The sequence below is a fragment of the Mchenga conophoros genome, linkage group LG16 (genome assembly GCF_057382185.1).
Source record: "Mchenga conophoros isolate Kocher_MC1m ecotype Shallow Benthic linkage group LG16, M_conophoros_male_GT1.1, whole genome shotgun sequence".
In the NCBI taxonomy this organism is placed as follows: domain Eukaryota; kingdom Metazoa; phylum Chordata; class Actinopteri; order Cichliformes; family Cichlidae; genus Mchenga; species Mchenga conophoros.
Genome location: NC_140541.1, coordinates 39,204,524 through 39,229,296, shown reverse-complemented (window position 1 = coordinate 39,229,296; position 24,773 = coordinate 39,204,524). Strand labels below are relative to the sequence as shown.

At 44.1% G+C, this 24,773-nt stretch overlaps 1 protein-coding gene across 1 annotated transcript in view; it reads left to right on the top strand.

Annotated features, from left to right (window-relative positions):
- LOC146557337 (titin-like) overlaps nt 1–24,773 on the top strand; it is a 178,885-nt gene that overhangs the window by 125,836 nt on the left and 28,276 nt on the right. The window contains exons 192-203 of the mRNA XM_085248349.1: nt 84–389; nt 3,178–3,465; nt 3,639–3,929; nt 4,007–4,294; nt 4,399–4,681; nt 4,796–5,103; nt 5,205–5,309; nt 5,644–5,841; nt 5,933–6,229; nt 6,320–6,907; nt 7,002–7,304; nt 7,455–24,734. Of these exons, the coding sequence (XP_085104475.1) occupies nt 84–389; nt 3,178–3,465; nt 3,639–3,929; nt 4,007–4,294; nt 4,399–4,681; nt 4,796–5,103; nt 5,205–5,309; nt 5,644–5,841; nt 5,933–6,229; nt 6,320–6,907; nt 7,002–7,304; nt 7,455–24,734 (20,535 nt within the window). The remainder of the gene's footprint in view (nt 1–83; nt 390–3,177; nt 3,466–3,638; nt 3,930–4,006; nt 4,295–4,398; nt 4,682–4,795; nt 5,104–5,204; nt 5,310–5,643; nt 5,842–5,932; nt 6,230–6,319; nt 6,908–7,001; nt 7,305–7,454; nt 24,735–24,773) is intronic.

Genomic DNA, 24,773 nt, shown 5'->3' with positions numbered 1-24,773 from the left:
GCATAGATCTTTCTGTGTTACTTGAACTTATATGTACTTAAATGTATATATAACCTAAACTGGGTCAATCTTCTCTTTTTTAGCTCCTCCTGGACCTGTTGTGAATCCCAGTGTGACTGACACCACCCACAGCACCATCAGTCTTGCCTGGACTGCCCCCACCAACAATGGTGGAAGCCCCATTATTGGATACTTGGTGGAGTGCAAGAGGACAGACACCAAAGACTGGATCCGCTGTAATGTCCCAAGGAACCTGCAGGAGACCCACTACGTCATTCAAAACCTCATTCATAAGTCAGAATACCAGTGCCGCATCACTGCTGTCAACAAGATTGGCTTTAGTGAACCAGTTGAAGTCCCTGGGAAACATGTTGCCAAGGACATCGTTGGTATGTATTTTCAGGTTGCATATATTTTAATTCTGACAAACAGTGATTAAATGGTAAATGGCCTGTATTTGTATAGCGCTTTTCTAGTCCCTAAGGACCCCAAAGCGCTTTACACAACCAGTCATCCACACATTCACACACTGGTGATGGCAGCTACATTGTAGCCACAGCCACCCTGGGGCGCACTGACTGACTGTCGCACTGACAGAGGCGAGGCTGCCGGACACTGGCACCACCGGGCCGTCTGACCACCACCAGTAGGCAACGGGTGAAGTGTCTTGCCCAAGGACACAACGACCGAGACTGTCCAAGCCGGGGCTCGAACCGGCAACCTTCCGATTACAAGGCGAACTCCCAACTCTTTGAGGCCCGATCGCCACGATTAAGTAGTACATCTACAAAATAATTTAAGTACAACATAAAAATAACTGCTCCTGGACAAAGGCAGATTACGCATAGTTGTGAGGATCATGACCAAGACAGATGAAAATAGAACAACCAGGATTTCAGACTTTGTGACTTCACGTTATACAGGGAGTGCAGAATTATTAGGCAAGTTGTATTTTTGAGGAATAATTTTATTATTGAACAACAACCATGTTCTCAATGAACCCAAAAAACTCATTAATATCAAAGCTGAATGTTTTTGGAAGTAGTTTTTAGTTTGTTTTTAGTTTTAGCTATTTTAGGGGGATATCTGTGTGTGCAGGTGACTATTACTGTGCATAATTATTAGGCAACTTAACAAAAAACAAATATATACCCATTTCAATTATTTATTTTTACCAGTGAAACCAATATAACATCTCCACATTCACAAATATACATTTCTGACATTCAAAAACAAAACAAAAACAAATCAGCGACCAATATATGTCATGGTCCTGGGTCGTGCGACCCAGTGTTTTGTGTTTTAGCCTATTTTGATGTTTATTCTTTGTTTAGGGTCACTAAGGCAGTCCAGCCATTTGTACATACTACCCGTGTATTAAGTCTCCCTTGCCCTTCGTGTGGTTATGTCATCTCCCCTGTACTACGTCTCCCCGGTTCATGTGTCTTGTCTAATCTCCATGTTTCCTGTTTTACTTTGAAAGTCTGTATTCACGGTCAGTGTATTCAGTTTCACTCCTTCTGTCCTGTCGTTAAGTTCATGTGTGTCAGCTGTGTTCCCATGTGTGGCCACTTCCCCTGATCATCCCTCATGTGTATTTAGTCTCTGTGTTTCATACAGTCTGTGTCGCGTCGTCTGTGTTATCTCCCCTACCCCTTGTCATAGTATCCCAGCCATAGTTTGTATTTTGCAGTCTAAATCTCATTAGAGTCATAGTTTCCCAGTCTATGTTCAGGTTTTCCCTCAGTTACTTTGTTGTTCTTTTCCATGAGTTTTTCAGCCATAATAAAAGGCTCGTTTTGGTTGGAATCCACTCCCGCATCCTCGTTTGTGTTCGCACCTGGGTCCACCACACACCTTTCCGCACGGTCTGCCTCCGCAGACCTTGACAATATAGCCACCTTTCTTTGCAAGGACACTCAAAAGCCTGCCATCCATGGATTCTGTCAGTGTTTTGATCTGTTCACCATCAACATTGCGTGCAGCAGCAACCACAGCCTCCCAGACACTGTTCAGAGAGGTGTACTGTTTTCCCTCCTTGTAAATCTCACATTTGATGATGGACCACAGGTTCTCAATGGGGTTCAGATCAGGTGAACAAGGTGGCCATGTCATTAGTTTTTCTTGTTTATACCCTTTCTTACCAGCCACGCTGTGGAGTACTTGGACGCGTGTGATGGAGCATTGTCCTGCATGAAAATCATGTTTTTCTTGAAGGATGCAGACTTCTTCCTGTACCACTGCTTGAAGAAGGTGTCTTCCAGAAACTGGCAGTAGGACTGGGAGTTGAGCTTGACTCCATCCTCAACCCGAAAAGGCCCCACAAGCTCATCTTTGATGATACCAGCCCAAACCAGTACTCCACCTCCACCTTGCTGGCGTCTGAGTGGGACTGGAGCTCTCTGCCCTTTACCAATCCAGCCACGGGCCCATCCATCTGGCCCATCAAGACTCACTCTCATTTCATCAGTCCATAAAACCTTAGAAAAACCAGTCTTGAGATATTTCTTGGCCCAGTCTTGACGTTTCAGCTTGTGTGTCTTGTTCAGTGGTGGTCGTCTTTCAGCCTTTCTTACCTTGGCCATGTCTCTGAGTATTGCACACCTTGTGCTTTTGGGCACTCCAGTGATGTTGCAGCTCTGAAATATGGCCAAACTGGTGGCAAGTGGCATCTTGGCAGCTGCACGCTTGACTTTTCTCAGTTCATGGGCAGTTATTTTGCGCCTTGGTTTTTCCACACGCTTCTTGCGACCCTGTTGACTATTTTGAATGAAACGCTTGATTGTTCGATGATCACGCTTCAGAAGCTTTGCAATTTTGAGACTGCTGCATCCCTCTGCAAGATATCTCACTATTTTTGACTTTTCTGAGCCTGTCAAGTCCTTCTTTTGACCCATTTTGCCAAAGGAAAGGACGTTGCCTAATAATTATGCACACCTGATATAGGGTGTTGATGTCATTAGACCACACCCCTTCTCATTACAGAGATGCACATCACCTAATATGCTTAATTGGTAGTAGGCTTTCGAGCCTATACAGCTTGGAGTAAGACAACATGCATGAAGAGGATGATGTGGACAAAATACTCATTTGCCTAATAATTCTGCACTCCCTGTATAAAGCAGACACTTTCCTTAAACATACTCATGAAATCATTCTCTCTCTGTGTTTGTACAGTTGCTCCTGAGGCAGAACTGAGTGCAAAGCTGAAGGATGGCCTGGAGCTACGTGCTGGTGCCACCATGAGACTGCATGCCACCATCAAGGGTCGTCCCACTCCCAAGATAACTTGGGCAAAGATGAACACTAACATTAAAGACCGTCAGGGCATCATCATCAAATCCACCTATGTTGACACCATGGTGATGGTGGAGAAAGTGAACAGATATGATGCTGGCAAATACATTCTGAGCTTGGACAGCTTAGCTGGCATGAAGATGTATACCATCGTTGTCAAAGTTTTTGGTCAGTACAGGAAGTTATTTCACTAAACAAATGCATTAATATTTTGCAGTGACTATAGTCAAGTCAGATTGATATTAGTCACTAATGGTTAGTCTTATTTTCTTGATTAGTTCAATTTTACAAAAAAACAAAAAACAAAAACATTAGTATGAAGTGTTGTTTTATCTTTCCAGACACTCCTGGACCACCAGTTAATCTAATGGTGAAGGACACATGTAAGGATAGTGCTTCCATCTACTGGGATGCTCCTCTGATTGACGGTGGCTTTGAAATTACCCACTACATAGTACAGAAGCGTGACACTGAGAGGAAGGCTTGGTCTACCGTTTCCACCAACTGCAATAAGACATCATTCAAGGTTCCAGACCTAGATGCTGGGCGGTCCTACTGCTTCAGAGTGGCAGCAGTTAACCAGCTGGGTACTGGAGAGTTCTGTGAGACTGATGATTCAGTCAGAGCAACAGGTGGGTTGGATCATAACAGGTTATGTACTTGGATTTTGTTTCTCCAACTGTCATACTAATTACATTTAATTTTACAGAGGAGCCTGGGCCTGTCATGGACTTCAAGACCCTGCTGGTTACCAAGGATTCTTGCACTTTAAGCTGGAAGAAACCCCTCACTGATGGTGGTAGTCGCATCATCTGTTATGTACTTGAGGTTCTCAATGGTGAGGATAAATACAAGGAGCTAATGAGGTCTAAGAATATGCAGTACAGTGCCAAGGACCTGGTGGAGGATAGAGAGTATACCTACAGAGTCAAAGCTGTGAATGACACAGGAGAGAGTGCTCCCAAGGAGCTGAAAGTGGTTGCCAAGGACCAGATCAGTAAGTATCCCCTTTTATGAAACATTCAGACAAATAACTTAATAAGTAAGCACATAAAGTCTTTAAATATGGATATATTAAGTAGTTGCTCCTTTCCTATAAAGTTCTTCCCAGTTGTGACTTGAGGGAGTTGCCCAACATGTGCTACATTGCCAAGGAAGGCAGTACCGTCCGCCTGAAGATCCCAATTATTGGCAAGCCTACACCCAAGGTAACCTGGAAGAAGGGAGATGATGAAGACCTGACAGACACTGGCCGAGTGTGTGCAGAGTCCTCAGCAGTTAACACCACCCTCCTCATCAGGGACTGCCAAAGGACTGATGCTTCCAAATACACCATCACGCTGAGAAACAGTGCTGGAAGCAAAGAGTCCACCATCTTTGTCAGGTAAGGATCATGTAATGGCATTTAAAGGGTATTTTCCTCAAAATGAATTTCACCATATCCATACAACAGTGTCTACACATAAAAAATGTCAAAATTATCCTTTTTCTTTATTAGGGTGGTGGGTAAACCTGGCATTCCTGGAGGACCAGTAAAGTTCAAAGATGTTGCTGCTGATGGTGCCACACTAAAGTGGGGTCCTCCCAAGGATGATGGTGGCTCTGAAATTACCAACTATATCCTGGAAAAGAGGGACTCCATCACAAACATGTGGGTGACTGTGTCCTCTGTTGTGGAGACCAACACCATGAGAGTAACTGGTCTTCATGAGGGCACAGAATACATCTTCAGAGTATGTGCCGAGAACAAGTATGGGGTCGGCGAAGGACTCAAATCTGAGCCGATTGTAGCCAAACATCCATTCAGTAAGTACTGTATACTATTTCAAAGGCTGAATTGTGTTGTTATTCAATATTTATTTGTCTTTTTGGACTGCTAATCACTCTTCATCACTATTTTTGTACAGATGTTCCTGATGCTCCTGCTCCTCCTCAGATTATGAGCATGCGCCATGATTCAGCTTATCTTGCCTGGACTGATCCAAGGAAGACTGGAGGATCTCCTATTACAGGTATGGTCTGCTTTAACATTTCACCAACCTCCTCTCTGGCTCAATTCCACAGCATGTCTTTTGCCCTGTCTTCTTTTCCTAACACAAAACCGGTTGCAGATGGCCGCTCCTCCCTGAGCATGATTCCCCTGAAAGGGGATCGTCTGATTGTCGAGGTTTCTCTGTATAACTGTAGGGTCTTTACGTGCCTTCAGATGACTGTTGTTGTTATTTTGGGTTACATAAATAAAACTGAATTTAATTGAACTATCAACAACTATGTTATTCTGTCCCGATATTCTTGATACATTTTATATGTCAACTTTGGTTTATTTTGCTTTGGTAATATGTGCAGGCTATCATGTTGAGTTCAAGGAGAGAAACAGTATGTTGTGGAAGAGGGCAAGCCCAGCTGCCTTGAAGATGAGAGAACATAAAGTCACTGGGCTGACTGAAGGTCTGGAGTATGAGTTCAGAGTGATGGCAATTAATTTGGCTGGAATTGGTAGACCAAGTGCCCCCACTGATCCACAGGTGGCCCTGAACCCCGTTGGTAAGTAAAAGAAAAAATTACAAACATCTTTACAAAAATGATTTTCAAATATAAAACAATACATTCATTATTGTCATATCTATACCGCTAGATGCACCTGGTAAACCAGATGTGATCAGCATTACAAGGAGCACTGTGACCCTCCAGTGGACTGAACCTCAGTTTGACGGTGGCCACCGACTGACGGGCTACATTATTGAGAAAAGAGACCTGCCTTCTAAAATCTGGGTAAAGGCAAACAATGTGAATGTTGTGGAACCTGCATTCACTGTCACTAAATTGCAAGAGGGCTGCAAATACGAGTTCAGAATTCGGGCAAAGAATGCTGCGGGCGCTCTCAGTCCACCCTCTGAGCAGACAGATACCATTATCTGCACAGATGAATATGGTAAGATGAGATATAAATCTATATTAAAACCATTCTGAATGTTTTCAGGCAGCATGATAAAAATAAAAATTTCCATTTGTCCTCCATCAGCTGCGCCAACCATTATAATTGATGCTCAGGTGATGGAAGGCTTGACTGTCCGAGCTGGCGATACTATCGTCATCACTGCCACAAGCATTTTAGGGAAACCTGCACCAACCTCCTGCTGGTCAAAGGGAGGAAAGTACTTTAAACCCTCAGATCTTGTTCAAATTGAGACCACTGCCACATCCTCCACTTTGTCGGTCAAATATGCTAGCAGGAAGGACTCTGGAGACTACATAATCACTGCCAGTAATCCCTTTGGTGTAAAGGAGGAAACTGTGAAGGTCAAAGTTCTGGATGTTCCTGGTGCTCCTGGACCCATTGAGTGCAGTGGTGTATCCTCAGAAAAAGTGACTCTTACATGGACAGCTCCTACTGAAGACGGAGGCTCTCCTATCAAGTATTACACCCTGGAGAAGAGGGAGACCAGCCGTTTGCTCTGGACTATCCTAGAAGATAACATTATTGATTGTCACTATGTGGCCAACAAACTCATCCAGGGCAATGAATACTTCTTCAGAGTCTCTGCTGTTAACCAGTATGGTGCCAGTGAGCCATCACACTCTGAGGCAGTTAAAATGGTAGATAGATTTGGTATGTATCATTTATTTTTGTTCTACAGTATATCTGGAAGAAGAATGCTAAATATTTGGATTCATCAATATATTTCTTTTATGGATCCACATAGGTCCACCTGGTCCACCTTCCAAACCAGAGGTTGAAAAAGTCGATGGACATTCAGCCACTGTGACCTGGAGAAGACCAACTGAAGATGGAGGAAGCGACATCATAGGTTATTGTGTTGAAAAGAAAGAGAAAAAAGGCATGAGATGGGTCAGAGCATCCAAGAAATCCATCACTGAACTCAGCTTTGAAGTCACAGGTCTCACTGAGGATGTGGAGTACGAGTTTCGTGTTCTTGCTGAGAACAGAGCTGGGTTTGGTGAGCCAAGTGAACCATCGATGGTTGTCAGGACAATAGTTGTTGCCTGTAAGTAAATAGATGTGAAAAGCAAAAGGCTACCAGACTCTGACATAATATTTCAACAATATAACAACAGCTTTGGGATTTTTTTGTGTAAAATTCTAGATTTATTTTATTAATTATAATAATAATAATTTCCTCTTTTATATCTTATAGATCCACCTGGACCTCCAGTCAATCCAAGAGTTACAGACACAACCAAAACCACTGCCACTCTGAACTGGGGAAAACCTCTTCATAATGGTGGACTGGAAGTTACTGGATATGTCATTGAGCACAAAAAAGAAGGAACAGAAGAATGGGTTAAGGATACCCCATCATCTCCACTTAGGATCACAGAATTTGTTGTTCCTGAACTAGACACTGGTGCAAAATACTGCTTCAGAATTAGTGCTGTGAATGCTAAAGGAGTGGGAGAACCTGCCGAAACTAAGGAATTCACTGAGATTGTGGAGCATGCAGCTGAACCTGGAATGGAGCTTGATGTTGAGCTCAGAAGAACTCTTGTTGTCAGAGCTGGCTGCTCCATTCGCCTTTTTGTGCCAATCAAGGGACGTCCTACACCTACTGTCACCTGGACCAAGGAAGGCGGACCTGTTCCACGTGCAGTCATTGACAGCACTGAATCATTTACGATGCTGATCATTCCTGAGAGTTCAAGAATTGATGCAGGCAAATATGAGCTTACCCTCGAAAACTCAGCTGGAAAGAAGAGTGCTGACATACACGTGAGAGTTCTGGATTCACCTGGGCCTCCGCTTAACCTAAAACCAATCAAGATTGACAAAGAAAGCATTACGCTTCAGTGGGAAATGCCTCTCATTGATGGTGGTGCAAAGATCACAAACTATATCATTGAGAAAAGAGAATCAACACGCAAGGCTTTTGCTACTGTTGTTACAAAGTGCCCAACTACTTCAGTCAGAATTTGTGACCTGGGTGAAGGTTGTGAGTACTATTTCAGAGTGTCTGCTGAGAATGAGTATGGTATCGGTGAGGCGGTTGAAACTTCTGATCCAATTCGTGCATCCCAGACACCAAGCTCTCCAGAGAGCATTATTCCTACTGATATCACCAAGAACTCTATCAGCCTGGCTTGGACCAAACCTAAGCATGACGGTGGAAGCAGAATTACAGGATATGTCCTGGAAGCCCATAAGAAGGGAACTGATCAGTGGTCTCATATTACGACGGTCAAGAACATGGATTTCACTGTGAAGAATCTCAATGAGAATGAGGAGTACATTTTCCATGTAATGGCTGTCAATCACTCAGGTAGGAGTATTCCAAAGGAGAGCAAACCCATTGTTGTCAAGGACTCTACTTCTTTGCCAGAGTTTGACCTGCGTGGAGTTTGTCACAAGACTGTTATTGCCAAGGCAGGAGATGATATCAAGGTTGAAATTCCAGTTATGGGACGTCCTAGACCAACTGTCTCTTGGCAGAAGGATGGCGCAGCCCTGAAACTCACACAGAGGACCAATGTAGAAACGACTGCTGCTACAGTCATTATCAGCATCAGTGAGTGCACCAGAGCTGACAGTGGTGTATACACCATGACAGGAAAGAACATTGTTGGATCTGTGACAGACAGCATCACTCTGAAAGTTCATGATGTACCTGGTCCACCCAAAGGACCCGTTAAGATTGTGGAAATATCTCGTACTTATTGTATCTTTTCATGGGACGCTCCTGAGAATGATGGAGGGGTTCCCATCAACAACTATGTCATTGAAATACGAGACACCACTTCTCAAACATGGACTGAGTTGTCGTCTACCGTCATCCGCACAATGTTTAAAGCCATCCGGTTAACTACTGGATCAGAGTATCAGTTCAGAATAAAGGCTAAGAACAGATATGGTGTTGGACCTCCTATTACTTCAGAGACAGTGGTGGCTGCCTATCCATTCAAAGTCCCTGGTCCTCCAGGTACTCCTAACGTTGTTGCATTTACCAAAAACTCAATAACAATTGGCTGGAATGAGCCTGTGAATGATGGTGGAAATGAAGTCATTGGCTACCATGTTGAGAGGAAAGAAAGAACCAGCATAATGTGGTATAGGATTAGCAAGGGTCTTGTAAAAGGAAATATCTTTAAATCCTCTGGACTTGAAGATGGAGTTGCTTATGAGTTTCGTGTCATGGCTGAAAACATGGCTGGAATTGGTAAACCCAGCAAGGCCTCAGAACCGATATTGGCCTTGGACCCTGTTGACCCACCAGGTCAGCCTGTGCCAATATCTGTCAACAAGAATGCCATTACTATTCAGTGGACAAAGCCTGAGTATGATGGTGGGTTCAAAATCACCGGCTACATTGTGGAGAAGAGAGAACTGCCTGCTGGTCGCTGGATGAGAGCCAACTTTACCAACATAATTGAAACAACGTTCACTGTTAGTGGACTAACTCAAGATGCCTCATATGAGTTCCGTATCATAGCCAGAAACTCAGCAGGTGCAGTGAGCATACCTTCTGAGCCTTCAGATCCTATTATCTGCAAAGATGACATTATCGAACCACGCATTATGGTAGATGCCATCTTTAGGGATGTTGTTCTACTAAAGGCAGGAGAGTCATTCAAGCTTGAAGCTGATATTGCTGGTCAACCAACACCATCTATGGTTTGGACCAAAAATGGAAAGGAGGTTGAGAATACAATGAAACTGGAAGTTAGGTTCACTGAACTGACAACTACTCTAACCAACAAGGACTCTATAAGGCCAGATGGAGGTGAATTCATTTTGACTGCCACTAATGTTGGTGGATTTGCAAAGCACATTTTTAATGTTAAAGTGCTTGACAGACCAGGACCACCAGTTGGACCTCTTAAGGTAACTGATGTCACAGCTGAGAACTGTGCACTCTCCTGGGCTCCACCTGCAGATGATGGTGGTTCCAAGATTGAAGGATATGTGATTGAGAAGCGTGAATCAAGCAGACTGGTTTGGACCAGTGTTGTTTCAGACCTCCAAGATACACAATACAAGGTTACTAAGCTGCTCAAAGGAAACGAATACATTTTTAGAGTAATGGCAGTGAACAAATATGGAATTGGCGAATCGCTTGAATCACAACCCACTATTGCAGACAACCCATATGTGATTCCAGATCCTCCTGAGAATGCTGAGGTGACAGCTATCACTAAAGACTCAATGGTTGTCATGTGGCAAGCACCTAAGAGTGATGGTGGAACTCCCATCACCACCTACCATATTGAAAGAAAAGATAGAATGGGCCTCCGTTGGGTCAAGTGTAACAAGAGGAAAGTCAAAGATCTGCAGTTCAAGGCAACAGGTCTTGTTGTTGGACATGAATATGAATTCAGAATTATTGCTGAGAATGCTGCCGGATTGAGTGTACCAAGTGTGTCTAGTCCATTCTACAAGGCTACTGATGGACTATACAAGCCTGAAGCTCCATGCAACCCCAGAATCTTGGATACAACCAAGTCTTCAATTACTGTGGCTTGGAACAAACCTGCATTTGATGGTGGCTGTGAAATAATGGGCTACATTGTAGAAACATGCATCCCATCTGAAAAGAAGGAAGAAGAGGAATGGACCATTGTGACACCCAAGGAAGGTCTTCCTGCTACCTCATTCACCATTGTTAACCTGAAGGAGAATCAAGAGTACAAGATTCACATCTCTGCTGTCAATAGTGAAGGAATTGGAGAGGCAGCATCTGTACCTGGTAATCCAAAGGCAGAGGACAGGCTTCTCCCTCCTGAGATTGATTTGGATGCGGAACTTCGGTCAGTTGTCAGGCTTAGAGCTTGCTGTTCACTTAGACTGTTTGTGCCTATCAGAGGCAGACCACCCCCTCAGGTAAAATGGACCAAAGGAGATGGGGAACCAGTTGAGAGGGCAATCATTGACAGCACAACATCATACACATCACTGATAATTGAAAATGTCAACCGATTTGACAGTGGAAAGTATAATCTTACTGTTGAGAACAGCTCTGGCTCCAAGACAGTTACAGTACAAGTCAGAGTGCTTGATACACCAAGTGCCCCACAGAATCTGAAAATTACTGCTGTGACAAAGGATGCTGTGACTCTGACTTGGGATCCACCAGTGAATGATGGTGGAGTTAAAATTAAGAATTATGTTGTTGAAAAACGTGAGTCTACAAGAAAAGCATATGCCACAGTCAATGCTCTCTGCTATCAAACCACCTTCACTGTTGACCAGCTCCTGGAAGGATGCAACTATTACTTTAGAGTTTTAGCGGAGAATGAGTATGGCATCGGCTTGCCCATTGAGACTGGTGAATCAGTTAAGGTGTCAGAGAAACCACAGCCTCCTGGCAAAATCACTCTTAAGGATGTTACCAAAAACAGTGTCACTCTCTCCTGGGAGAAGCCAGAGCATGATGGTGGCAGTAGAGTGGGCTGTTATGTTGTTGAGATCCTGCCTAAGGGTGCTGACAAGTGGACCCAAGCACTGATCGTAAAAGAAACAGAAGCTACTATTAGTGGACTAAATGCAGGTGAAGAATATATGTTCCGTGTTGCTGCAAGAAATGAAAAAGGAACAAGTGATCCACGTCAGATTGGAGTCCCTGTGATTGTAAAAGACCTTGTTATTGCACCTGCTGTCAAAATGTTGTTCAACACATTTACTGTGTTGGCAGGAGAAGACTTGAAAGTGGAGGTTCCTTATATTGCACGCCCCAAAGCAACAGTTTCATGGGTAAAGGATGGTCTCCCTCTTAAGAGAACTAGCAGAGTAAACTTTGGTGCTACAGACACAATGCTGAACCTCACTATAAAAGAAGCTACTAAAGATGATGTTGGACACTACATTATTACTCTTACCAACACAGCAGGAGAGACTAAAGCAGATATTGGCATTGTTGTTCTTGACAAACCTGGCCAACCAGGTGGTCCAGTTAAGGTAGAGGAAGTCACTTCTGACAGTGTAACCATCTCCTGGAATCCACCAGAGTATGATGGTGGTTGCACCATCAAAAGCTATATTGTAGAAAAGAGAGACACATCTACAACTGCCTGGATGGTTGTATCTTCCAACCTAGCAAGGACCAAAATTAAGGCAGGCAGGCTGAAAACAGGTTCTGAGTATCAGTTTAGAATTACTGCAGAAAACAGATATGGAAAAGGTCCAGCTCTTCTATCACCATGCATTTTGGCTCAATACCCATATAAACTCCCAGGCCCTCCAGGTACACCATCCATTGCAGTCTGCACCAAAGATAGCATGGTGGTCACCTGGAATGAACCTGTCATTGATGGTGGAAGTTCTATCTTGGGCTACCACCTTGAACGTAAAGAGAGGAACAGCATCCTTTGGGTCAAACTAAACAAATCTCTTATTACAGACCAAACCTTTAAGACCACTGGTCTAGAACCAGGAATGGAGTATGAATACAGAGTGTATGCTGAAAACATAGTTGGAATAGGCAAAGCAAGTAAAGTGTCGGAGGGCTATATTGCTAGAGATCCTTGTGATCCACCTGGCACCCCAGAGGCAATAAAGATTACTAAGGACTCAGTGACTATTGTTTGGACCAAACCTGAGTATGATGGTGGTGCAAAGGTTACAGGCTACATTGTGGAAAAGAAGGAGCTTCCAGAGGGTCGTTGGTTGAAGGCTAATTTTACTAATGTAATTGAGACGGAATATTTAGCAAGTGGACTTGTGGAGGGCAATCAGTATGAGTTTCGTGTCATTGCCAGAAATGCTGCTGGTGTTTTCAGTATTCCTTCTTACAGCACTGGTCCAATTACTGCCAGAGATGAGATTGAGCCACCGCGCATAAGCATTGACCCAGAGTATACACAGAATATTGTGGTCAGTGCTGGCGACAACTTCAAAATTGATGCAGATGTTCATGGAAAACCACTGCCCTCTATCCACTGGATGAAGGGAGAGCAGGAACTAGGCAACACAATTCACAGGGAAATCAAGAACACACCCACCAAAGCTTTTATATCTGTCAAAGAAGCTAAACTGTCTGATGGAGGGCAATACATTTTGCTACTGAAAAATCCTGGAGGAGAAAAGACTGTACAGGTCAATGTTGTTGTTCTAGATAAACCTGGAGAACCACAAGGGCCTCTTGTTGTCACAGGAATAACCAAAGACAGATGCTGCCTTGCATGGAAACCACCATTGCAGGATGGTGGCAGCAAGATCTGTCACTACATTGTGGAGAGAAGAGAGACAAGCAGACTAATCTGGACTGTAGTTGAACAAAAAGTGGAGAACATTTGTCTAAAAGTTACTAAGCTCCTGGAGGGAAATGAGTACATCTTCAGAGTCCGTGCTGTCAACCAATTTGGAGTAGGCGCACCACTTGAATCTCCTGCTGTCATAATCAAGGATCCATACATGCTACCTGGATCGCCCAAGAACTTAGAAGTTTCAAATATTAAAAAGGATTCAATGGTGCTTACCTGGGAGGCTCCTTCTGAAGATGGTGGCAGTCCTGTAACTGGATACATAATTGAGAAGCATGACAAAGAAGGCGTAAGATGGACTAGGTGCAATAGGCAAACAGTCACTGATTTGAGTTTTAAGGTCAAAGGACTTTTGGAAAGCCACAATTATGAATTCAGAGTTGCAGCTGAGAATTCTGTTGGTGTTGGTGAGCCAAGCTCCCCAACTGTTTTCTACAAAGCTCTTGATCCTATCTTTAGGCCTGGCCCACCACATAACCCAAGAGTTACAGACACTACAAGAACATCAGTATTCCTGTCATGGGGAAAACCCATTTCTGATGGAGGCTGTGAGATTCAGGGATACATTGTTGAGTGCTGCACTACTACTGCTGAAGCACCTGCTGCTGAAGGAGCTGCCACAGACACAGTTGTTGAAGAATGGATAATGTGCACACCAGCTACAGGTGTTAAGAAGACTAAGTTTGAAGTTGCAAATCTGAAAGAAAACCAGGCATACAAGTTTAGAGTATATGCAATCAACAAAGTAGGAGTTGGTGAGCATGCTGATGTTGCTGGAATTGTTGTTGCTACGGACAGAGCAGATGAGCCAGACCTTGACATTGACCCAGAACTAAGAAAAATTGTTACCATTAAAGCTGGTGCGTCCCTAAGACTCTTCATTCCTATCAAAGGCAGGCCCACACCTACTATAAAGTGGGACAAAGATGAAGCTCCCCTTAAAGAGAGTGCTCAGGTTGAGATAACCAGCAGTTATACATTGCTTGTGATTGATAAAATGAGCAGAAATGACAGTGGAAAATACACAGTCTCTGCAGAGAATTCCAGTGGAACCAAATCTGCATTGGTTGTTGTCCGCGTCCTTGACACACCTAGTGCTCCTGTTAATCTTAAAGTGAAAGAAATTACAAACCAGTCAGTAACATTGGAATGGGAACCACCTCTGTTGGATGGTGGATCCAAGATCAAAAACTACATTGTTGAAAAAAGAGAAAGCACACGCAAAACATTTGCAGCTGTTGTCACAAATTGTCATGCTCTTTCATGGCAGATCGAACCACTCCAGGAGGGCTGCAGTTACTACTTCCGTGTACTTGCAGAGAATGCTTATGGTGTTGGTCTGCCTGCAGCAACTGTTGATCCTCTTAAGGTCTCAGAAGTGCCCCAGGCTCCAAAGAGTTTAATTGTTACAGATCAGACAAAAACAAGCATCTCTCTGGCCTGGGAGAGGCCAGAGTATGATGGTGGTAGCAGGATCATGCAGTACTTGCTTGAGGTGCAGCTGAAGGGTCAAGAGAAATGGTCTGCTGTAAACACTTTTAAGACAATGGAAGCAACAGTCTCCAATTTGAACCCAGGAGAGGAGTATCTTTTCAGAATTACAGCTCTCAATGATAAAGGGAAGAGTGATCCCAAAGTCCTTTCCGGGCCAGTGATGACCAAAAACTTGGTCTTTGAGCCAGATGTCCGTCCAGAATTCAGCAGCTACAGTGTTCATGTGGGCAAAGACATTAACATTGACATTCCTATCTTTGGACGTCCTAAACCTACCATCACATGGACTAAAGATGGCGCTCCGTTGAAGTTTACTACAAGAGTCCATATTGTCAATACACCAACACATACAACACTAAGCATAAAAGAGGCAGCAGGCGATGATGGTGGTATGTACAGCATAAATGTTGCCAACTCAGCTGGAAAGAAGGACACAACAATTGAAGTCATTGTACTTGACAAACCTGGCCCTCCATGTGGCCCTGTGAGATTTGATGAAATCACAACACAGAGTGTCACTATATCATGGGACCCACCAAAACACAATGGTGGATGCCAAATTTCAAACTACGTTGTACAGAAAAGAGATACGACTACTACAACATGGGAGAATGTTAGTATCAACTGGGCCAGAACCACCATAAAAGTACCTAGACTAAAGACTGGAGCTGAGTACCAGTTCAGGATCATTGCCCAGAACCGTTATGGTAAAAGCCATGGTCTGGATTCATCTGCTGTAGTTGCTCAGTACCCATACAGAGAGCCAGGCCCTCCAGGCACTCCTTTCATCTCTTCTCTCTCTAGGGACCACCAAATTGTTGAGTGGCATGAACCTGTCACAGATGGAGGCAGTCCTGTTCTTGGCTACCATCTTGAAAGGAAAGAGAGGAATAGTATTCTCTGGGTCAAGATCAACAAGACTCTCATCCACGAGACAAGTTTCAAGAGTTACCCCTTGGAGGAGGGTGTTGAATATGAATACAGGGTTTATGCTGAAAATATTGTTGGAATTGGAAGGAGCAGCAAAGTCTCAGAGGGATGTGTTGCCCGTGATCCATGTGATCCTCCTGGAATACCAGAGGCCATCCATGTGACCAAAGACACCATTGTCATTCAGTGGACTAAACCAGAATATGATGGTGGAAGCAATATCACTGGCTATATTGTGGAAAAGCGTGATCTGCCCGAGGGCAGGTGGGTAAAGGCAAATTTTACTAATGTGATTGAGACCCAGTTTACAGTGACTGGTCTGACTGAAAATGCACAGTATGACTTTAGAGTCATTGCTAAAAATGCTGTTGGCACTGTCAGCAAACCATCATATAACAGTGGACCTATAACTGCAAGTGATGCTGTGGAGGCACCCAAATTCTCCATTGATCCTGCATTCACCAAGACCATTATTGTCAATGCTGGAGAGACATTCAAGCTAGATGCTGATGTACGTGGCAAGCCGCTGCCAACAATCCAGTGGTTCAAAGATGACAAACCAGTTGAAAACACACTTCGACTAGAGATCAGAAACACAGAAAACCATGCAATGATTGTCATTAAAGACTCCATTAGAGTTGATGGTGGAACTTATACACTCCAGCTGAAAAATGAAGCCGGTAGTGAGACTGTTCAATTTAAGGTTTTGGTACTGGATAAACCTAGCCCATGTGAAGGACCACTCCATGTCACTGGAGTCGCTGAAGATAGATGCACACTGGTATGGCACCCCCCTCTACATGATGGAGGTAGTCCTATTACACATTACATCATTGAAAGAAGGGAGACAAGTCGTCTAGCTTGGACTGTTGTTTCTAGCAACTGTGGCACCACATGCTACAAAGTTACCAAATTACTGGAAGGTGACGAGTATATGTTCCGTGTAATGGCAGTTAATAGTCATGGTGTAAGTGAGCCACTGGAGTCTGGTGCAGTAATAATGAAAACTCCATTTGTTCTCCCTGGTCCACCTCACATTGAGGATGTATCTAACATTGCCCATGATGGTATGACCATCTCTTGGTCTGCCCCTGAGACTGATGGTGGCAGTGAAATTACAAATTACATAATTGAGAAAAAGGATAGAACCGGGATCAAATGGACCAGATGCAACAGACAGAAGGTCACTGATCTCTCATTTAGAGTTACAGGCCTGACCACAGGCCATGAGTATGAATTCCGAGTGGCTGCTGAGAACATAGTTGGAGTGGGAGAGCCAAGCCTTGCAAGTTCATACTACAAGGCCTGTGATCCCAAGTACAAACCTGGAGCCCCAGGATATGTGCATGTGATTGACTCAACAAAGACTTCTATTACTGTGTCATGGGGTAAACCTCTGTCTGATGGTGGCAGTGTCATTCAAGGATATATTGTTGAAGTCTGCAAGGCTGAAGAGGAAGAATGGACCATGGTCACTCCTCCAACTGGCCTGCGTGTCAACAAATATGAAATTACAAAGCTTACTGAGGGTCAGGAGTACAAGATTCAAGTGTGTGCTCTGAACAAATTGGGAGTTGGCGAGCCGGCAGTTCTGTCTGGAACAGCTAAGCCTGAAGAAAGGGTCGAACCACCTGAGATCCACCTTGACTCTGAGCTGAGGAAGGGCATTGTACTGAAAGCAGGCGGCTCTGTTAGAATCAATATTCCATTTAAGGGCAGACCAACACCTGAGATAAAGTGGACTAAGGATGATGGAAACCTGACTGAAAAACCAGTGGTCGAGAAAGCTCATAATTTCACACAGTTGTCTATTGACTCATGTGACAGAAGTGACTCAGGAAAATACACCCTCACACTGACTAACAGCAGTGGCACTGTGTCTGAGGTTATTTCAGTTAAAATTCTGGATGCCCCTGGGGCCCCACAGAACCTTGTTGTTAAAGAAATCAGAAAGGACTCTGTCACTCTTGCTTGGGATGCTCCATTGATTGATGGAGGTGCCAAAATCAAGAACTATGTCATTGACAAACGTGAATCAACAAGAAAGGCATATGCAAATGTGTCCACAAAATGCACCAAAACAACATTCAAAGTTGAGAACTTGATTGAAGGTGCTATGTACTACTTTAGAGTCATGGCTGAGAATGAATATGGAATTGGGCCGGCTGTGGAAACAAAGACTGCCTCCAAGGCCTCTGAAGTACCACTGCCTGTTGGAAAGATCTTCCTCAATGATGTCACTAAATCCAGTGTCTCACTGGCCTGGGAGAAACCTGAGCAGGATGGAGGGAGCAGAATTGCTGGCTATCTAATTGAGATGCAACCTAAGGGTACAGATAAGTGGGGAGTTGCAACAAATACAAAAACATGTGAAGGTACTGTCACAGGCCTTACAGCTGGAACAGAATACCTATTCCGCATCATTGCTTACAATGAAAAGGGAAAGAGTGAGCCAAAAGCACTTGCTGCACCTGTGATTGCCACTGACATGACCATGGAGCCCAGCATCAAAATTCCATTCAACACTTACAGTGTATTAGCTGGAAAGGATCTAAAGTTAGATTTTCCTGTTCTTGGCAAGCCAAAACCTAAAGTCACCTGGGCCAAGGATGGTCAGCCTTTGAAGGTGACATCAAGAATGAATATAATATCCACTAAAACAACAACGGGAATAGAAATTACTGAGGCATGCAAGGAGGACTTTGGCAAATACACAATTACAGCAGCCAACACCACTGGAACAACCACAGAGGATGTATCTGTCATTATCCTCGACAAGCCTGGTCCACCAAAAGGGCCAGTCAAGATTGTTGAAGTGAGCAACACCTTTGTCCACCTCTCCTGGGACCCCCCAGAGTACACCGGTGGATGCCAAGTAAAGAATTACATAGTAGAAAAGAGAGACACAACCAGTACAACATGGAAAACAGTCACCACTCAGCTAGCTAGAACAGCTTTTAAGGTCAGCAAGCTGAAGACAGGTTCAGAATATCAGTTCAGAATCATAGCTGAAAATAGATATGGAAAGGGTGCGCCTCTGGATTCCAAGGCCATTGTGGTGCAATATCCATTCAAACCACCGGGTCCTCCAGGAACACCACATGTGAAATATGCAACTAAAGAAATGATGATCATTGAATGGAATGAGCCAGTCAATGATGGTGGAAGTGCAGTTATTGGCTACCATTTGGAAAGCAAGGAAAGAAGCAGCATTCTATGGAGCAAACTGAACAAGACTCTCATTACAGACACACAATTCAAGATCGTTAACCTTGAGGAGGGTATTGGATATGAATTTAGAGTTTATGCTGAAAATATTGTTGGCATTGGCCGATGCAGTAAAGTATCCGAGTCCTTTGTTGCTCGCGACCCATGTGATCCTCCTGGTACCCCAGAAGCTGTATCTATTTCTAAGAACCAGATCAGGATTCAGTGGACTAAGCCTCAGTATGATGGTGGTAGCAAAGTGAATGGATATATTGTGGAAAGGAAAGACCTCGCCTCTCCTGATGGACGCTGGGTAAGAGCTAACTTTACCAATATAGTTGAGACTGAGTACACTGTCACTGGTCTAACAGAAAATGAGCAATATGAATTTAGAGTTATTGCAAGAAATGCAGCTGGCATCTTTAGCGAGCCATCTGACAGCTCTGGACCTATTACTGCTACTGATGAAATTGAACCACCAAGGGCCTCAATGGATCCTAAATACAAAGATGTTATTGTTGTAAATGCTGGAGAAAATCTGCTTCTGGATGCAGACATCTATGGAAAACCAATTCCTGAGGTGCTCTGGCTGAAAGAGGGCAAGGAAATGGACAAAGCTTTGCGCATCGAAGTGAAAACTACACAGAAACGTGCAGCAATGACGATTAAGGATGTAACCAAGCTTGATAGTGGCCACTATGACCTCATCCTCAAAAATCTGGGTGGTACAAAAGTGTTCCCTATCACAGTTAAAGTCCTTGATAAACCAGGTCCACCCACTGGACCCATGAAGATTACTGGAGTCATGGCCGACAGGTGCATTCTTGCCTGGTCTGAGCCAGCTCTAGATGGCGGAGCCAGTATCACTCACTATGTGCTGGAGAAGAGAGAGACTAGCAGGTTGTCCTGGACCGTGGCTGCATCAGACATCAAGGGTCTGTACCATAAAGTAACAAATTTGCTTCCTGGAGATGAATACATTTTCAGAGTCAGAGCAGTGAACAAATATGGCATTGGTGACTATCTGGAAAGTGAACCCATTATTGCACGCAATCCTTACAAGCCTCCTAGCGCTCCTGGAACTCCAGAAGCCAGTCTGATCACAAAGGACTCTATAGTTTTGTCATGGACAGCTCCTGAACAGACTGGTGGAGCTGAAATTGAAGGCTACCATCTTGAAAAACGTGACAAAGACAGTGTACGGTGGACAAAATGCAACAGACAAAAGCTTACAGACGCTCAGTTTAAAGTCACAGGTCTGAGCACAGATCACTTCTATGAGTTCCGTGTTGCTGCTGAGAATGAGGTTGGAATGGGAGATTTCAGTGAGCTGTCCCTGTTCTACAGGGCATGTGATGCCATAAGACCACCTGGGCCTCCGCACCATCCTAAAGTAACAGACTACACAAAGTCCTCTGTCTCTCTGTCTTGGGGCAAACCTGACTTTGATGGCGGTGCTTATATCAAGGGATACATTGTTGAAATGAGGGAGTATACACCGGTACCTGAGTCAACAGAGGAGGCAGAGATAGCACCAGCAGTAGAAGCACCAGTTGAAAAAGAATGGACAATGTTCACTCCACCCAGTGGCATTCAAGCCACCAAATTAACTATAACAGACTTGAAGGAGGGTGGAGAGTACCAGTTCCGTGTCTATGCAATAAATTCAGAAGGAGTGGGGGAGGCTGCTAATGTCCATGGCACAGTGGTTACTTCTGACAGGGCAGAAGCACCAGAGATAGAACTTGATGCTGAACTCAGAAAGGTTCTATCTGTCCGTGCTGGTGGGACTCTACGCCTCTTTGTCACCATCAGAGGAAGACCTGAGCCTGCTGTAAAATGGGAGAAAGTTGACAGTACCCTTACAGAGCGTGCTGTAATTGATACTACTCGTTCATTCACCATGCTTGTCATTGACAATGTTAATCGCTTTGACAGTGGCAAATACTCACTAACACTAGAAAACAGTAGTGGGAAAAAATCTGCAATTGTTGCAGTGAGAATTTTGGATACACCAAGTGCACCACAAAACTTTACCGTGAAGGAGCTAAAGAAGGATTCAGTGACTCTTGCCTGGGATACTCCACTTACTGATGGTGGCTCTAAAATCACAAACTACATCATAGAGAAGAGAGAGTCTGTTAGGAAGGCCTATGCTGCTGTCACCAGCAACTGTACAGCAAACTCATTTAAGGTAGAAGACCTGCCAGAAGGTGGAATTTTCTACTTCAGAATCTGTGCTGTTAATGAATATGGCCAAGGCCAGATGGTCGAAACCAAAGAAGTAAAGGTAGCTGAGGTACCTTTGCCACCAAGCAAGGTTACCCTTGTAGATTTGACCAAGACTAGTGTGTCACTGGCTTGGGAGAAACCTGCTCATGATGGTGGATGCAAAGTAATGTGCTACAATGTAGAATTTAAGCCTAAGAGTGGGGATAAATGGGGCACAGCATGTACAGTTAAGGTACCGGAAGCAACTATTCCTAATTTAACTCCAAATGAAGCTTATTTATTCAGAGTTGTTGCAATCAATGAGAAGGGGAAGAGTGAGCCAAAGGATCTCGGCTTACCTGTGGTTGCAAAGGATGTTGCTATTGAACCATCTATCAACTTGCTGTTTACCACATACACTGTGAAGGCTGGAGGTGACCTCACTTTTGAGGTTCCAATAAGAGGCAGACCAAAGCCCGCTGTGTCCTGGAAGAAGGATGGCCTTCCTTTGAAGCAAACCACATCAGTTTCTATCTTAAACACTGCAGCCTCATCCAAAATCATTATCAAAGAGGCTAAGAAGGAACATGTTGGGAAGTATGAAATGACTTTGGCAAACACAGCAGGAACTGTTACAGCAGATATTGGAGTCATTGTCCTTGATAAGCCAGGTCCACCTAAAGGAATTAAGGTGGATGCAGTGACTTCAGACAGCATCTCCCTTTCCTGGTCCCCACCAGAATATGATGGTGGCTGCTCCATCAGCAACTACATTGTGGAGAAGAGAGACACAAACACACAGGAATGGCAGATGATAGCAAGTAATGTTGCTAGAACAGCTTTCAAAGCTGGCCGCCTTACACATGGAGCAGAGTATCAGTTTCGTATTTATGCTGTTAACCGCTATGGAAAGAGTAGTTATCTGGATTCACCTGGAATCACTGCTCAGTACAATTTTAAACAGCCCGGACCTCCTTCTACACCCATAGTGAAACTGGCCACCAAGTCTTATATGCTGGTGACTTGGAATGAGCCAGTTAGTGATGGTGGTAGTCCTGTTCTGGGCTACCACCTGGAGAGGAAGGAGCGTTCTAGCATTCTTTGGACAAAGATGAACAGAGGAATGATCAAAGATACAGAGTACAAAGTCACTGGAATTGAAGAGGGCATGATGTATGAATACCGTGTATATGCTGAAAATATTGCCGGTATTGGTAAATGTAGCAAGGCTTGTGAAGCCGTAGCAGCAAGAGATCCATGTGACCCTCCAGGTAAACCCATTATCATTGCAATCACCAGAACATCAGTCTCCTTATCTTGGGAAAAACCAGAATATGATGGTGGAGCAAAGGTTTCTGGTTACACAATTGAACGCAGAGACCTTCCAGAAGGACGATGGACAAGGTGCAACTTCACTAATGTACCTGAGACCCATTATGATGTGACAGGCCTTACAGAGAACAGCCAGTATGATTTCCGTGTCATTGCAAAGAATGCAGCTGGACTGTTTAGTATACCATCAGACAATACTGGTCCCATCACTATTAAAGATGATGTGGAGCCACCACGCATCATGATTGATGTGAAGTTCAGAGAGACCGTGTTTGTGAAAGCCGGAGAAACTCTAAAGATTAATGCGGATCTTGCGGGACGTCCTGCTCCTGTCATTTCATGGACCAAGAATGGCAAAGAAATCGAGCTAAGAGCTAGAATTCAAATTGTTTCAACAGACACCAGCACGTGTCTCACTATGAAGGATTGTATCAAAAGAGATTCTGGACAGTATGCCCTGACTTTACAAAATATTGGTGGAACAGTTACCATGCCAATAAACTGTGTGATTCTAGATAGGCCAGGACCCTCAGCAGGACCACTTCAGATTACAGGTATCACAGCAGCAGAGTGCACTCTGTCTTGGGGTCCACCTCAGGAATCTGGTGGTGCAGACATCACTCATTATGTTGTTGAAAAACGTGAGACCAGTCGGCTGTCATGGACACTGGTGAAGGCAGATGTCACAAAAACATTCTTTAAAGTCACAGGTCTGCTCAAGGACAATGACTATATCTTTAGGGTTCTTGCTATTAACAAGCATGGTGTTGGTGAAGCTCTGGAGAGTGATGTTATAAAGGTTACAAATCCATACACCTTTGCCACTGCTCCAGCTAGTGTTGATGTCACTACTATAACTGGAGACTCAATGACCCTCACCTGGTGCAAGCCAGCCAATGATGGAGGCAGTCCCATTACTGGATATGTGATTGAGCGGCGTGAGAAAACAAGCATGCGTTGGGTCCGTGTGAACAGAGATCCAGTTCCTGAATTTACCACAGTAGTAACTAAACTCCGCAAGGGTTGTGAATATGACTTCCGAGTTTATGCTGAAAATGCAGCTGGTTTGAGTCCACCGAGTGAACCATCTGCAACATTCAGAGCAGTAGATCCTCTGGTCATTCCTTCTCGTCCAACCAAGCCAAAGATTGTGAATTCAACCAAAGACACCGTGTCTATTGTCTGGAAACCACCAACAGATGATGGTGGTGCTCCTATCCTTGGATACAGTGTAGAATACAGAGACTACATCCAGAAACCAGAGGAAGAAGAAGAATATGAGGAGGAAGAGGAGGTACTTGAGTCACCTGAAGAACTAGCAAGATGGGTTGAGGCCATCCCTCTTACAAAGAGCTTAGAATTCACCATCACTGGATTGAAGACAGATGCAGAATATGAATTCTGTGTTAAAGCAATCAATAAAGTTGGCAGCAGTGTGCGTAGTCCATATTCAAATCCATCTGCCGCAAAGGACAGAACTGCAGAACCATCATTTGATGTTGACATTGAGATGCGTAAAGTGCTCTCTGTTAAGCATGGTACAGCATTTACTCTTAATGTGCCATTCAAGGGAAACCCTTTGCCATCAGTGACATGGGCTAAGGAGGGTGTTGATCTGAAAGTCAGAGGAACCATTGAATCAACAGAATCCAGCACTTCATTGACTATTGAGAAGTCAACTAGAAATGACTCTGGAGAATACACTGTCACAATTGAATCACCACTAGGAAAAGCAACGTTGCCTGTGGTTGTCAAAGTACTTGACTCTCCAGGACCCCCAGTGAACGTTAAAGTAACTTCAGTGACCAGGGATTCTGCAACCCTCACTTGGGATCCTCCAGAGAATGATGGTGGTGATGCAGTAAAGGCCTACCATGTTGAAAAACGTGAGGCCAGTAAGAAAGCCTGGGTGTCTGTGACTGGCAACTGCCACACTCTGACTTACAAAGTGGAAGACCTACAGGAGGGAGCTATCTATTATTTCAGAGTTATTGGAGAAAATGAGTATGGAGTGGGTGTCCCTCAGGACGCTAAGGCTGGGACAAAGATCACAGGTAACATATGCACTGAGTGCTTATATTTGTAAAGGTTTT